Raw genomic sequence first — 14577 nt, forward strand, 5'->3', positions numbered from 1 at the left:
CCCCCACCTCCGCCCCCCTAACCCGCGGAGCACGCTGGGATTTGGCGCCCCCCTCCTCTGTTCAGCCTATATAAGGCTCCCAGTCGGAGCTCCGGGTACACGCGCTTCAACTTCGGTTGGTGTGTGTCGAAGAAACCTGACTACGACCTAGGAGAACCGCTGAGAGGGTCCACCAATCCTCGAGACTGGTCCGCTGAGCGGGCTCGCAGCCGGAGCCACTCCAGGCTGCGGAGCACCCAGTGGAGCCCACGCCTGGCACAGGTGTGGGACCTCGTCCTTCCTGTCTTCGCAGAGGAGTCCTCGCGTGGTGAGTATGCGGTGAGGATTTTTTTTTTTAAGATCACATTCATTCCCCGTTCTTATCGGGAGCTGCGGGAGATGGAGTAACGCCCCTGAATGTCTCCACGCAAACCTTGGCATGCCTTCACTGGCTGTTCCCCAACACAGTGGAGAAATCAAGCCTTCAGGGCTTTGATTTCCAGGACCTAAGTCCAGATATGGGCTGTAGACAGACATGAGCTGCGGACAGACATGAGCTGCAGACGGGCATGAGCTACAGACCAATTTGCAATTTGTTCTTCAAATGCGCTGCGAAGTGATACGCGCTACAAACTAATTGGCGCTTCATGCGCTACAAATTGATAAGCGCTTCAAATGCGCTACAGTCTGATAAGAGCTTCAGTTGCGCTACAGACTGATGGGTGCTTCAGTGCGCTACAAGCCAGTATGAACTGCAGCGATATATGAGCTGCAGACTGATTTGCGCTTTAAATGCGCTATAAAATCTGAGGTGCAGAAGAATAGCGCTACAAAAATGATATGATTAGCACTACAACAGCGCTTCATTGCGCTACAAGGCACAGGAACTGCAGAGGTACATGAGCTGCAGAACAATTTATACTCGCAAATGCGCTACAAAGTAATAACATCTGCAGAGGTATCCAAGCTGCACTGTTTCGTACTACAAAGAAACCAGCTGTAGAAGGATATGAGCTACAGAGTAAGATTACTTTTGTCTTCTTACAGGAGGACCCCACCCTTTGTCTCTAACACACCTTTTGGAATGGCTCCCACTGTTTCTGCAGGACGGTTCTCTGCATTTTATTAGACAAAATGGAGCCCTGGGCAAAAATTACTATTTAACATTCTGCCCATACCATTCCTGCTATAGCAGTGGAGTGGAGGGGCCCTGACTTGAGTGTAAAAGGGAATCTTTTGGTGGTGGCAGAGCGGGCTGCCTTGCCTAGTTGCGCTTGATTGAAGTGGTTGTAGTGGTGGCGCGAATTGGCGCCCAGCAACAGTTTGTGGAAACTGTTGGTTTACTTAGTATTGGAAGGGGAATTGGATGGGGGTGGGGGGTTGCTCTCGTTGCATGAAATATGAATCTGGCTGTCGAGTCTGGTGGGAGGGGTTTGGGGGTGTACCCTGGGATAGGCTTGCAGCCCGTCTCAGACCTGCCCCGCCCATTCTAGCGCGCCTTCTCTGCAGTATCAGCTTGGAGCCGGCTTAGCGCCTCCCAGCGCCTACTTAGAGCGCGCCTCCTCTGCAGCGCGCCTTCCCAGAGCGCGCCTTCTAGACCCGGCCTCCCCAGACTCCACCTCCTCGGAGGCGGCTCCTCCAGACCCCGCCTCTCTCCCTGAGCCCTCCTCCTGAGGTGGCTCCTTAGACCCCGCCTCTCCAAAGCTTGGCCCCTCCCTGAGCCCGCCTCTTGATTGGTGTAAGGCCCCGCCTCTCCAGAGCCCGCCTGCGCCTGCGCAATGTGAGGCCCTCGCCCCCCCATCAGGCTTACCTTTGCGCCTGCGCGCCTTCACTGCCTGAGTCTGGCTGCACAGCCCCGCCCTCCTGCGGTTTCTCTGCTGTGCCGGTTTTGCTTTTTATCCACTAGTGTCTAATAAATACAAGAATAATAAAGAACAATAACAATAGTAATTATACATGGAAGTTATAAGTGTTCTGCTTAAGTAACATCCCACCACTTAAACTGATAGTGGCTTATAAAGAAGGGTGCGTCTAAGTTCAAATGGTTGGCACCTCTAAAGGCAATCTAGCTAAAAGTTTTTACTACAGATGATATATAAAATGTTTTAAATACTTTCACATTTAAGGTTTTTTTGTGGTTTTCTGTGAGACACTACTGGACCGTTGTGGAGGGACCTACTAGAATCGGATGCTTTGTTGGTGGATACAAAATAAGGAACAACTTGAACTGTTTTACAGAAGTTTTAAGAGGCTTATTGGTGTTGCTTGGCTTGGCCTTTGAGAGGATGAGGTGTTTATCTGTGTGCCTAGGAAGCTGAATTTTTTTCTTGCAACTGTAGGGGATTAGCCTTGCCTACATATTTATAAATTGTGCCTGGCATGTGGTAGCGTTCATTAAATGAGTTATATGTCCAGAATAAATTGGTTTATTCCGTGCTTTCTTTGGTGTCTGCAGGTTTTTTCTGGTTTCTTGCTCCTGGCTCTTTCCTATGGTGCTTTGCTGTCCTGGATTGTCCAGAGCATTGTTCGCCTTATCTCTCACTTTTAACAGAATATTAAGAAAAAACAAAAACAAAAACAAAAATATGTTTTTGAACTCTAATAATGTAAGCTGTAATTAAAATATAAAGTAACTAAATTAACTTAAAATTTTCAAAATAATTAGCTTTTTTAAAAATAAAAAGCAAAAACTAAAATTTGGGGCAAGTGGATTACTTTTAATGATACATTATTGTCATATTTAAAATTTACGTAATGTGACATAAAGTGGTTATGTTACAAAATAGAGATTGAGGGTTTTAACTGGCATTATTAAACATGTATATAAAATAAATGTGTACTACCAGTCAGGTGTACCATGTTTATGTTTCTAACTAAATGAAGAAATTTAAAAAACTGCTTCCGTATATTATACATCATGAGCCAGGACTTTGTTAGGGGGGATTTGGGTCTCAAAAATCTGTCATACCCCACTCCACCCCCCACCAAGTATACACTCTATGGATAACATGTGTTTATCATAATTACAGTTTTAAGTAAATCCCCAGACACCTTTTACCTACCTTGCCACCCTGACACCCCTCCTCTTGGAAATTTTGTGTTTGCATTTTAAAAAGTTTCAAAGCAATGGTAACAACATATGCATATTAATGAACTTGGCATTTTACAAATAGTGCTCATAGTACTCAAAAAGAAATTTGGACATTTAAAAATGTAAAACAATTAAGAGTTGCTTAATGAAGTGTCATTTCCTAATGGGATGTTTAATGTGCAGTGGGTTTGGGTTAACTATTGCTCTTTGGTATGTTTGGGGACTAGAGAATTTTAGAGGTCATCCTGAAGAACCAAAGATTAATTAAATATATGTATTTAATTCCTAAATAGACTAACACTGAACTCTTTCATATGTAAAGGTGGCATCTCTCCCAAGTGGCTTGGCTTTATGCTGTGTTTCCTTTCAGGTTTTAGGAATGGGGCCTCTTGAACAAGTCTCCCCACCCCCCATCCAGCTCCTACTAAGAGGGCGTTTAAGAAACGATAGTTCTGTAATTCAAATCCAGTCACAATGCTCCTGTTCCCTAGTGAATTGGCACTTCAGTTGCTGTTTAAGCGTTTTAAAACTTTACTTACACTTATTGTTAACCTACCTGTCCACTGCCCTATCACTTTTAATGGTCAAAGTACTCTGTTCTGGGCATTTATCTCTTTTAGGATTTAGAGTCCCACCCCAAAATTACAACCCCTGAGGCCTGATAGTATCAGTAAAGGTCAAGGATCTCAAACTGGTGACCTTTCAGGCAAAATAAAGACCCTGAGTTTGCTTGACCAGCACTGGATCAAAAATGTTTTAAAGACTTGAATATCTTTGAGGAGGGCATATGCATCCCTAAGTTATATAGTTGCAACCCCTCTTATTGTCTTAACTCCAGTCTCTTCTCACTTCTACCTTCTTGCCTAGAAAAATACATTTGAATTTTAAACGCTTATTGATCTTTCTGTTTCTGTATACAATTCAGTGATTATTTGCTGATTTCCTAATGTATTGTTATTTCAGACCTATTATTGTGTTGCAGATGTTAAAGCCATCAGACCTGGAGCCTCAATAGGGCCCACCCCAGTGACTGAATGACCTGTAGGTCATTAACCTTCCTGATCTGGGTCAGGCTGCGCCAGCCCCTGCAGTAAATGCCTTTTCAGAAGTCTTCTAAGTTTTGAAAGTATTAATGTCTAGATGATAGAAGTGGCACCTGAGTCACCTGACCTGTGCTTATTATTTTTATGGGATATTAATACTCTTAATTTATTAAAAATTTAATAAAAATTATATTATTCTGTGACCTTATATTCTAAGTGTCACCAATACAATTGTGTTAAAGGAGTTGGAAATGAAACTAAATGTCAGACTGATATGTTAATTGCATCTTCTCATTTTTTCTAAACTTGAATATTTTACCTTGAATGTCGATTATTCATTGTTCTTGGAGCCTAAATTATTAAAATAATTAAATAGCAAGTTAAATGCACAGTAAATCTGTCCCTTAAGGACTCTGCTTACTGTAAAACCACTTTATCTTTGTGGTTTTGTTTTTTGTAATTAATTTGGTATCCATTTTTGCCTTTATGGGTCAGAGAGGAACAGTTGGCCAGGACTGCCCAATTAAAATTTAGCGAATAGGTAGTTGGCCTGCTTTATTATTATGTTTCTAAACTTTTGAATACTTTCCTAATATTTTCCAGAAAGGAAAATTTGATTTTCATTTAAAAAAAATCATTAAAAGCTAAAATAATTAAATTCCTCCAAATACATTTAACCCTATACTCAGAAAGTACATAGGTACTATGTAATGGTTTATTGTATGTGTGATTTATTATCACCATACCCATAATTAGAACATTTAATCTCCTTCCTCATCTCCCCCTACCCCTCACTACCGCTCACTCCTAGGAGTTCAGCCCTATCTCACTCTAAAGTACAAACTTTCATATTGCACTGACAATCTTATTTAAAAAGCAGGAATTGCAAACTGATCACCTGCAAGTCAAATGAGGCACTGGATTTGTTTGACCAACACAGTATTTAAAAAAATAATATCTTTACGTGGGAAATGCAAGCCCAGGTTGTCATAGTTGCAGCCCCTCCCTGTTTTAATCTCAACAACTTCTTTACACAGAAAGTTACCTTTCTGTTTTCTTATTAGTTACTTTTTAATACCAGCTAACAGTTACCGCACGTTTAGTATGTGTATTATTTAATTAAATCCTTATTATAAGTTTGAGGTGTCCTATTACTGGGCTCCTTCCAAAGTCCCGTTTTATAGCCCAGCTGCTGCTAAGAGGTAGCAACTAATATCTGTGGTTGATTGCCTGCATAATAAGGAGGAAAACTGACATACGCATGTTGCTGCTCAGTGCCATTTCTGTCCCATAGGGAATTCTCTTTCAGAAATCAAATTATGGTCAGAAAAGTAATTTAGACCATCCTGTGGGTTTTGTGACAGTTGTTGTTTGTTTTGATACAAGTTAACCTCCTCTGTATGGTGACGGGTTGGCCAGAATGCCCCCTCTCCCTATGGTTGATGAATACAGGCGTTGTGATTTTAATTGCCCCCCCCACGTTTTTTTTGGTTCCCTATTGGCTGGAACATTATATATTATTCAGTTAACTCCTCTAATACCAGTTATCATTTTGGCTTTATTTTTTGTAATTTATTCCATAGCCATCTTTGCCTTAAAAGTTTTTTGCTCTGCTCTCTGGATACAAAACTACTTTTTTGGAGTGTCTCAGCATTCTATTATAGTCAGTAAAGTTAAACATGCTGTTGATACAGTTATGTATTGTTGATTCATAATGAACAGAGGACTTTTGATGATGAAAAAGTCATTTGGACATCAAAAAGTAGGGTGCTTTTCATTATCTGTTGTCTCTTTGCAGGGTTTTTGTTTGTTTAACTATTAATGTAACCAAGTAGAGTGAAGACATACTTTAAATCTCATGTATTTAAATAACTTTAGTAAATACTTTAAGTGCTAAAATCTTCTTTGTGTTGTGCTGCTTTGAATGCGTATGTTGAATTTATGCTATTATCCTCATTTACAGAAACAAAAGGCTTTTGAAAACAAAAAGAAGAAAGGGCGGAAGAGGAGGCCAGGATCCAGGCCTCCATCCCCACAGGAGTGAAGCTACACTTGGGAGGTCCCCTCCCACCCCAACTCTCACCCTGGGGCCCGACTGCCCTCCTCCTCCTCCTCCTCCTCCCCCATCTTCCTCCTCCTCTCACAGCGGCCAGAGGGGCCAGTACATCCCCAACCTGGCTGAACGGCGCCGGGACGATCTCTCTGAAGAGATCAACAACCTCAGAGAGAAGGTCATGAGGCAGTCCGAGGAGAACAACAACCTGCAGAACCAGGTGCAGAAGCTCACAGAGGAGAACTCCAACCTTCGTGAGCAAGTGGAGCCCACCCCCCAGGATGAGGAGGATGACCTCGAGCTCCGTGGTGCTGCAGCGGCGGCTGCCCCACCTGCTCCCGTAGAGGAAGAGTGCCCAGAAGACCTTCCCGAGAAGTTTGATGGCAACCCAGACATGCTGGTTCCTTTCATGGCCCAGTGCCAGCTCTTCATGGAAAAGAGCACCAGAGATTTCTCAGTTGATCGCGTCCGCGTCTGCTTCGTGACAAGCATGATGACCGGCCGCGCTGCCCGCTGGGCCTCTGCCAAACTGGAGCGAGCCCACTACCTGATGCACAACTACCCAGCCTTCATGACTGAGATGAAGCACGTATTTGAAGACCCGCAGAGGCGAGAGGCTGCTAAACGCAAAATCAGACGTCTGCGCCAAGGCATGGGGTCAGTCATCGACTATTCCAATGCTTTCCAGATGATTGCCCAGGACCTGGATTGGAACGAGCCTGCACTGATTGACCAGTACCACGAGGGCCTGAGCGACCACATTCAGGCGGAGCTCTCACGCCAAGAAGTCGCCAAGTCGCTGTCTGCACTGATTGGCCAGTGCATCCACATCGAGAGAAGGCTGGCCAGGGCGGCTGCAGCCCGCAAGCCACGCTCCCCACCCCGTGCGCTGGTGTTGCCTCACGTCACCAACCACCACCAGGTGGATCCCACCGAGCCCGTGGGAGGTGCCCGCATGCGCCTGACCCAGGAAGAGAAAGAAAGACGCAGAAAGCTGAATCTCTGCCTCTACTGTGGGAATGGAGGTCATTACGCTGACAACTGTCCTGCCAAGGCCTCGAAGGCTTCGCCGGCGGGAAACTCCCCGGCCCCGCTGTAGAGGGACCTTCAGCGACCGGGCCAGAAATAATAAGGTCCCCACCAGATGATGCTTCATCTCCTCACTTGCAAGTGATGCTCCAGATTCATCTCCCGGGCAGACACACCCTGTTCGTCCGAGCCATGATCGATTCTGGTGCTTCTGGCAACTTCATTGATCACGAATATGTTGCCCAGAATGCAATTCCTCTAAGGGTCAAGGACTGGCCAATACTTGTAGAAGCAATTGATGGACGTCCCATAGCATCGGGCCCAGTTGTCCATGAAACACACGACCTGGTAGTCGACTTGGGAGATCACCGTGAGGTGCTGTCGTTCGATGTGACTCAGTCTCCATTCTTCCCCGTCGTCCTAGGGGTACGCTGGCTGAGCACACACGATCCCAACATCACCTGGAGCACCCGATCGATCGTCTTTGATTCTGAATACTGCCGATACCACTGCCGGATGTATTCTCCAATACCACCAACTCTCCCACCACCAGCACAACCGTCCTTTTACTACCCAATGGATGGATATAGAGTTTACCAACCAGTGAGATATTACTATGTCCAGAATGTGTACACTCCAGTAGATGAAAACGTCTACCCGGATCACCGCCTGGTTGACCCTACCATAGAGATGATTCCTGGAGCACACAGCATTCCCAGCGGACACGTGTACTCACTGTCCGAACCTGAAATGGCAGCTCTGCGTGATTTCGTGGCCAGAAATGTGAAAGATGGGCTGATTACTCCAACAATTGCACCTAACGGAGCCCAAGTTCTCCAAGTGAAAAGGGGGTGGAAACTGCAAGTTTCTTACGACTGCCGAGCTCCCAACAATTTCACCATCCAGAATCAGTACCCTCGACTCTCTATTCCAAATTTAGATGACCAAGCTCACCTGGCGACGTACACGGAATATGTACCTCAGTTACCTGGATACCAAACGTACCCCACTTACGCCACGTACCCGACCTACCCAGTCGGATTCGCCTGGTACCCAGTGGGACGAGATGGACATGGCCGCTCCCTGTATGTGCCTGTGATGATCACTTGGAATCCGCATTGGTACCGCCAGCCTCCAGTCCCTCAGTATCCACCCCCGCAGCCGCCCCCGCCGCCGCCACCACCGCCACCGCCGCCATCCTACAGCACCCTATAAATGAGTCACGTCTTTCAGGATCTCTGCCCTCAGCTGATTCGTGCCCAGCTTCTCAATCAGTGACTGTGTGCTAAATTGGGCTTACTGCATCTTCAGGCCAACCTGAGGCTGTCCTCTCTGAAATGGCTACAGAAGATCAGGGCCACCCTGGACTGGCACACATCCTAAAAGCACCAAAAGTTCTTCACTGTTTCCTGGGAGCAACAGAATATTCACAAACAGATTACCAGTTTTCCACCTTGACTGCCAAGGTGACTAAAGTTCACAATAAGTTGACTTCCCAGCGAATCTTGGAAGCCTCGATTAACATTTACAGAGAAGCTGATGCAAACACAGGGAATGCTGTTTTCTTTATGGAGGGCGAGACAAGGAGGAAGAGGACGTGACTTTTCTTGCAGTTTCGGTACTCTCTTTACATCATTGGAGGACCGACGCCTTATTAAGGAAGCCACAATTATTGGTGCAGTGTGAAACGGCTTCCGTGATCTTTTTGCTGCACCCTTAGAAACTTCACCATCTTCATACTCCTCTTTCATGGTTCCGTTAATTCTCAAGGAGCAGCAACTCGACCGGTTCTCCCAGGGGCAGGCAAAATACCTGCAACAGAAACACCTCAGGCCTGAGAAGGAAGTGCCCTCTCAGACGGACTCTTGTGTGTTGTGTGTGCCTTCACATCCTGGTGCAAATCATGTGTACCCAAGAACTCTGGCTTTTTCACTACACCTTACCATCGTCGTGCCAGCAATGGCTTCCACAAAATGTTAAACCTGGTAACCAGAGACTGTTGGTGGCTCTAGTTGTGTTAGATATTGTGAAATGTGACCACCTCTCAATCATATCTGAGGGCTAATGAGTAGCAAATCAGAAGGACTCTGAAATCCTGTACCCAGCTCTTAAAAAGGGACTCTGAGTTAATGTTACCAACTTGTCTTAGTACTTTAGATAGAATATGCATGAGTGTTGTTAATGGGCTGGAAGAGTATCACCGGAAGTCTTGGGAACATATGTCCACGTCTTTGCCTCCATAAAGTATCTGGGCATTTCATCATTAGTCCCCTCACTAAACTGTAGCATCAGGATGCTTAGAGAGGGGAAATGATTTTAGCACCCACACCCACACTCCTTCGCCTGGGAGGGACGTCTTTGAAGAAGGGAAATTTGGGCACTGAACACTATCTGGAGAATATGGACTTGTTTAGTGAGCTTCAAATCCAGCTGCCAATGAATGAAAGGCCTCCGAAAGCAACTCAAGTGACTCAAAGCAACAGACAACACAAGCATTGTCTTTAATCCAGTGACATCATCTGGTGTTTCCTGGATGCTTTGTGCTAACCTGGGACTGCCTGACTTCCTTTAACCTGGTCCCTTGCTACTTCCTTGAACGGTCTGTCTAACCTCTCTCTTTCTGTTTGATTCTTTACGACCACCATTAACCCTGCTGCAGGATTTATGTCATCCTTCCTGCCTGGTTGCTGAGACTCCATTTTGCTGCCACGCGCAGAGAAGAAAGAGGCAGGCTTCAAGGAGCATGTGTTTCAGCACACAATCTCCAATTGCCAAAATACAGTTTAAGCAGTAGAAAAACATGATGTATGTTTCAAATTGCCTATCAGGAAGAGGAGTCTAATGGTGACGTCTCATTTTTCATCAACATCATCTTTCACGTAGTCACTATCATCCACCCTTATTCTTGCATGTTTAAATACTTAAATGTTTTAGCTGTAGATTAGTAGTGTCTTTTAACAGTGTTTTAAAGTGGTGACTGCTCAAAAATTATTTCCATTGAATTACAAAAATACTATCTATCCAATTCTTACTGTGTTAGAGTTAAGCTAATTAAAATTGATAAGTAACGTAGTATAAAATATTTCCTTACTGTGAACTTCTCTTACAACACTGTGAATCAGAGGCTCCTCAGAACTGGAGTTTTGTATAATAGTTCATCCTGTTCATCTTCAATCTTCTATTTTAACATCATATAATTTCAATTTTATTAATTAGGCCTTTAAAAACCACACAAAAAGATGCAAATTCAAAGAAGATACCTAATTGGCTATTTAATCCAAAACAACTTTCTTTTTCTTTTTCAATGGAATCAGAAAAGCTTGTCAGTCACTCATGTGTCTTAGAGTCTCTCATTACTTTTAAAATGGTGCATTTGTGCTTCTGGACTATTTTGAAGCGTCACTTCAGTTTACCTCAGATACCAATCCATCCTCCATACATTTAAATTCAAATTGTGTTGTGTCAAATTTACAGTTGTCAATTGATCTTCAAACTGCAGAGGACCTAGGAATGGGTCGTTGTCTGCAGCCTGGCGTGTGCACACGGACATTTGCCATCACTGCAAGGAAAAATCTGGAGAAGTTGGCCAGCGACAGCAACGGTCAGGAAGAAGACAGTGGTATGGGTTAACAACTCACGGATGAAGACCTGACACACATTTGGTTGTTTAGTAAAGCTTGTGAAAATCTATTGGCAGTGTGTACTATGCTCTTTTGCTAGATATACTATCTATAAATGTAAGTGTTAAGGATAAGTAATCTCAAATTGATTGTTCTATACTATCAGAATTTTATTAAGTTTCCTTTTACTCAGTTGATTTATTTTGTTGCTGTTGAACAAATTTATGTTAATTGGATACATTCAATATTGTTGGCATTTTCCAACAAAAATGCCTTTAATAAGAAAGGAAAGAGTAAAATAATTACATCTCGATCTGAAGAAGTTAGAAAGGGAGCAAAATAAAAAACATAAAGAAGATAAATAAGTCAACATCAGAATTATTAAACAAAGCCAATAGTCAACCCTTTGAAGCAAATTGGCAAAATTGATGGACTTTTGGCCTAAATTTGCAGTGTTAGTTAAAACATCAAGAAAGATTTAGGAGCTCCCATTGCTAGGCAGACCTAGAGAGAACTAGCTAAGGTCATCATGCTAGGTTATGGAAATGGAAGTTTACATACGTTTCTGAGGGGTCAATTTAGTTTGAGCAGTGAGGTACTTGTATTAGATGCTGGAAAATGATAATTAGTTGGATTAAATCAGGTGAGGTAGCACAGTGAACTAGCAGGTGCACAGAATAAGAGGGGCACATCTGTATAGTGCAGTCAGGATTTCTATTTAAGGTTGCAGGTACCTCTTAGACTCCTGAATTGATCCAGTTGTCATCGGCCACAGACATCTAACATCGGATAGAATTCCAAGATTGGCAACAAAGAACACTGCTGGAATGACCTAGGCAGAAATGATGGACCACCTGCAGAGGTGACGATCCTGGTGGGAACCACCTACATTTTCATCTGAAGGAAGAACGTACATCTTGGGACTGAAAGTTCTTTGTTGTTTCAGAATGTAGAATGCTGTCAAAGTGGTCTGTGGAAAATCGCATTGTTTTTATTTCTTTATGTAATCAGTTTAAGTAATAGGGGATATATATAATCATAAGTATTTTAGGGTGGGAGGGATTATTAAGTAATCTTAAATGGGTGGGATTAAACAGCATGATTATGTATTAGATCTATCTCTATAAGTGAACATGTGTACTTATGATCCTTTACTCTGTGATTGCTACCCTTTACCCTTGTGATTTCAATAAATTCTGGAGGGAACTGCAGGGAGATCAACATATTTTGGGAGAATTGGACATGAATAAAACCCTAGTGGGAGAAAGTTCATAAGTGATTGGATAGATAATTTCATACAGGCTTTTTGCCCTGGGTATTAACTCCAGGGGTCAAGATTGTGAGCAAAGCCTTTATTTAGAGTTATTGGGTGGATAGATACCCTTTGACAAATTGTTGCTGGAATGAAATTGATAATGATGGATGGTACATATTCATGGAAGTTATATGAAAATGATGAATAAGAACACTTGCCCCCATCAGTAGCCCTCCTCTTTACCCCTGCCTCTTCTCCCTACCCTGGCCCCTCTCCCATATCCCTACCCTTCCGCATTTTATTGCTGTATTCTCTTTACTCTGTTTCTCTCAATTTACTAATACTGCATTGATGTTATAATAATTCAATTAATAAAGATTTAGTGGTTAAGTGCAAACTGTGTCCTGATCATTTCAGCGTCCGCCAGCATCAAGGGAACAGGATGGGGGAGTGGAGGGGTGGGAGAGTTTGGGGGTGGGGGAGTAGGAAGATGAGGGGAGAAGTGAGGAGGGTGGGGCAGTAGGGGGGTTGGGCGTAGGGAGGGTAGGGGGTGGGGAGGGTGGAGTTGGAAGATAAGTTTGGAAGTGTGGGGGTGGAATAAAGAACGTATTAACCCAGTATTATTTATCCAGAATACTCCAGGAAATCAAATTATACCAGCTGCAAAACTTCAACATGTAAGGTCACACAATTAATAGTGACTCTATTGATACAAAAAAGATTTTTTTTAAGATGCAAAACGTTAACTTATAAAATAAAGCCACACAATTAATAGTGACTATTGACATAAAAAATTTTAAGCTGCAACTCTTTAACATGAAGCCACACAATAGAGGTTCTATTGACATAATATATAAACATTTATTTTTAATTCAATTTTATTTGGAATACTTGAGATATATTAATTGAAAGTTATAAAAGCATTAGTGAGGATAAAAAGGAAGACATACCAAATGAAGTCAGTGACGTGTGGGAAATTAACACAGATGTTTTTAATACCAATTAAAACAATATCAGAGTGATTGTGAAAGTCAAAACATGGCATTAGTCAGAGTTGTAGAGTAAAAGGTTGCATATAGAAAACCTAACCTAAACTTAATAGCGGTAACCATTTCACCATATGTGGAAGTCAAACCATTAGGCTGCACTTCTTAAACTTACACAGGGATGTGTGTCAATTAGGTCTTCATAAAACTGGAAAAATAAACACACATTGCCAGTTCACCCCCACCCCCTTCAAAAAAAGAAAAAGGTCTGAAAAGGGGACTCCAAATGATGTGCCAATTTTGAAGGGTTGCTGCGTTCATATGGCGTCACATAAACAGTGATTTATTGGGAAGGATTCATGGAAGATGATGACTAAATGGAAAGATCTGGGGCTAATGATGAAAACACCCAACTAAAAACTCTTCTCCTGGGAAGCAGGCTACCCTGAATAGTTATCCATCCAGCCCAGAGTTCACAGACTCTGTGTGTGCAGGATGGTGGGTAGAATTGGAGAAATGGGGGCTTTGGGGGTGGGCACAGTCAATGCCTATCAAATACCTGCTGGGAGGGTTACTTACTTAAACAATGGTGTAAAGGCTGTTAAGTCACTCTGAAAGGAAATTGAAATATCCTATTCATTCCTGTTTTTCACACCTAGAGTCCTCCCCATTCTGACCCCCAGCACTCCATACACCACATGATTAAATAAAACATAAGGGAAACAATAAAAGTTGCTGAGCCTCAAGATTGTATTACATTTGATTATACAGCTTGGATCACAAAGCTAGTTCAAAACATCAAACTTACTGTTTACAGCAATGACACTATTTGTTAAAACCCATACCAGTTTTGGGAAAGAAGAGGCTCCCCAGAGAGAAATCAAGTCTATTTATAGCTGCAGAAATTGTATAATGAACCCCGATTTTCCAGTGTAGTTGAGGCCAGTCATTAATCAGAACAATTGTTTTAAATGAGAACCACACTATATTAAAACACATAACTGTACATTCATTGGTCAATCTTGATAGAGGTCTGTGCTTCACTGATTCGAGCTCTGAGTTACCTTCCTTGAATAAATTATATCAGTAACAAAATAAGTAGCACAACAGTGGGAAAATACAGAGCTTTTAAAAACATATAAAAGCAATTAAATATCAGTGTGGAGAAGAATCACTCTTGATGCATACCTCAAAAAATACACTAATGAATACCAGATAAATCAAGAACTACAAGAAGAAAGAAGAGCTCAATGGTGGGGGAAGGTAAAAAATTATACATGGAATAATAATAGCAATCAAAAATTATCTGAATGGTTTTGAATTCATAAAGAACATGCAGAACAAGAATGAGAAAATATTTGTTATATACCTATAAAATATATGATAACTAACTTATTACCCAAGCACCTAGTATTTTCCAAGATAAATTAAATACCTAACCCCACCCTTACTCCTTTTCTGTTTTTTTGTATATATCTAGAAAGAAATCTAGATAGATACATCATAAATAAATAAATGTAG

At 42.5% G+C, this 14577-nt stretch overlaps 1 protein-coding gene across 1 annotated transcript; it reads left to right on the plus strand.

Moving 5' to 3' along the window:
* The first annotated feature begins 49 nt into the window (after positions 1-49).
* PEG10 (paternally expressed 10) lies at positions 50-12467 on the plus strand. The gene is given in 3 exon segments (XM_019729719.2): positions 50-318; positions 6077-7236; positions 7239-12467. Coding segments are annotated over 3 exon segments (2337 nt in total). The 5' UTR covers positions 50-313; the 3' UTR covers positions 8411-12467.
* The last annotated feature ends 2110 nt before the right edge of the window (positions 12468-14577 follow it).

The sequence above is a fragment of the Rhinolophus sinicus genome, linkage group LG09, assembly GCF_036562045.2.
Source record: "Rhinolophus sinicus isolate RSC01 linkage group LG09, ASM3656204v1, whole genome shotgun sequence".
Lineage (NCBI taxonomy): Eukaryota > Metazoa > Chordata > Mammalia > Chiroptera > Rhinolophidae > Rhinolophus > Rhinolophus sinicus.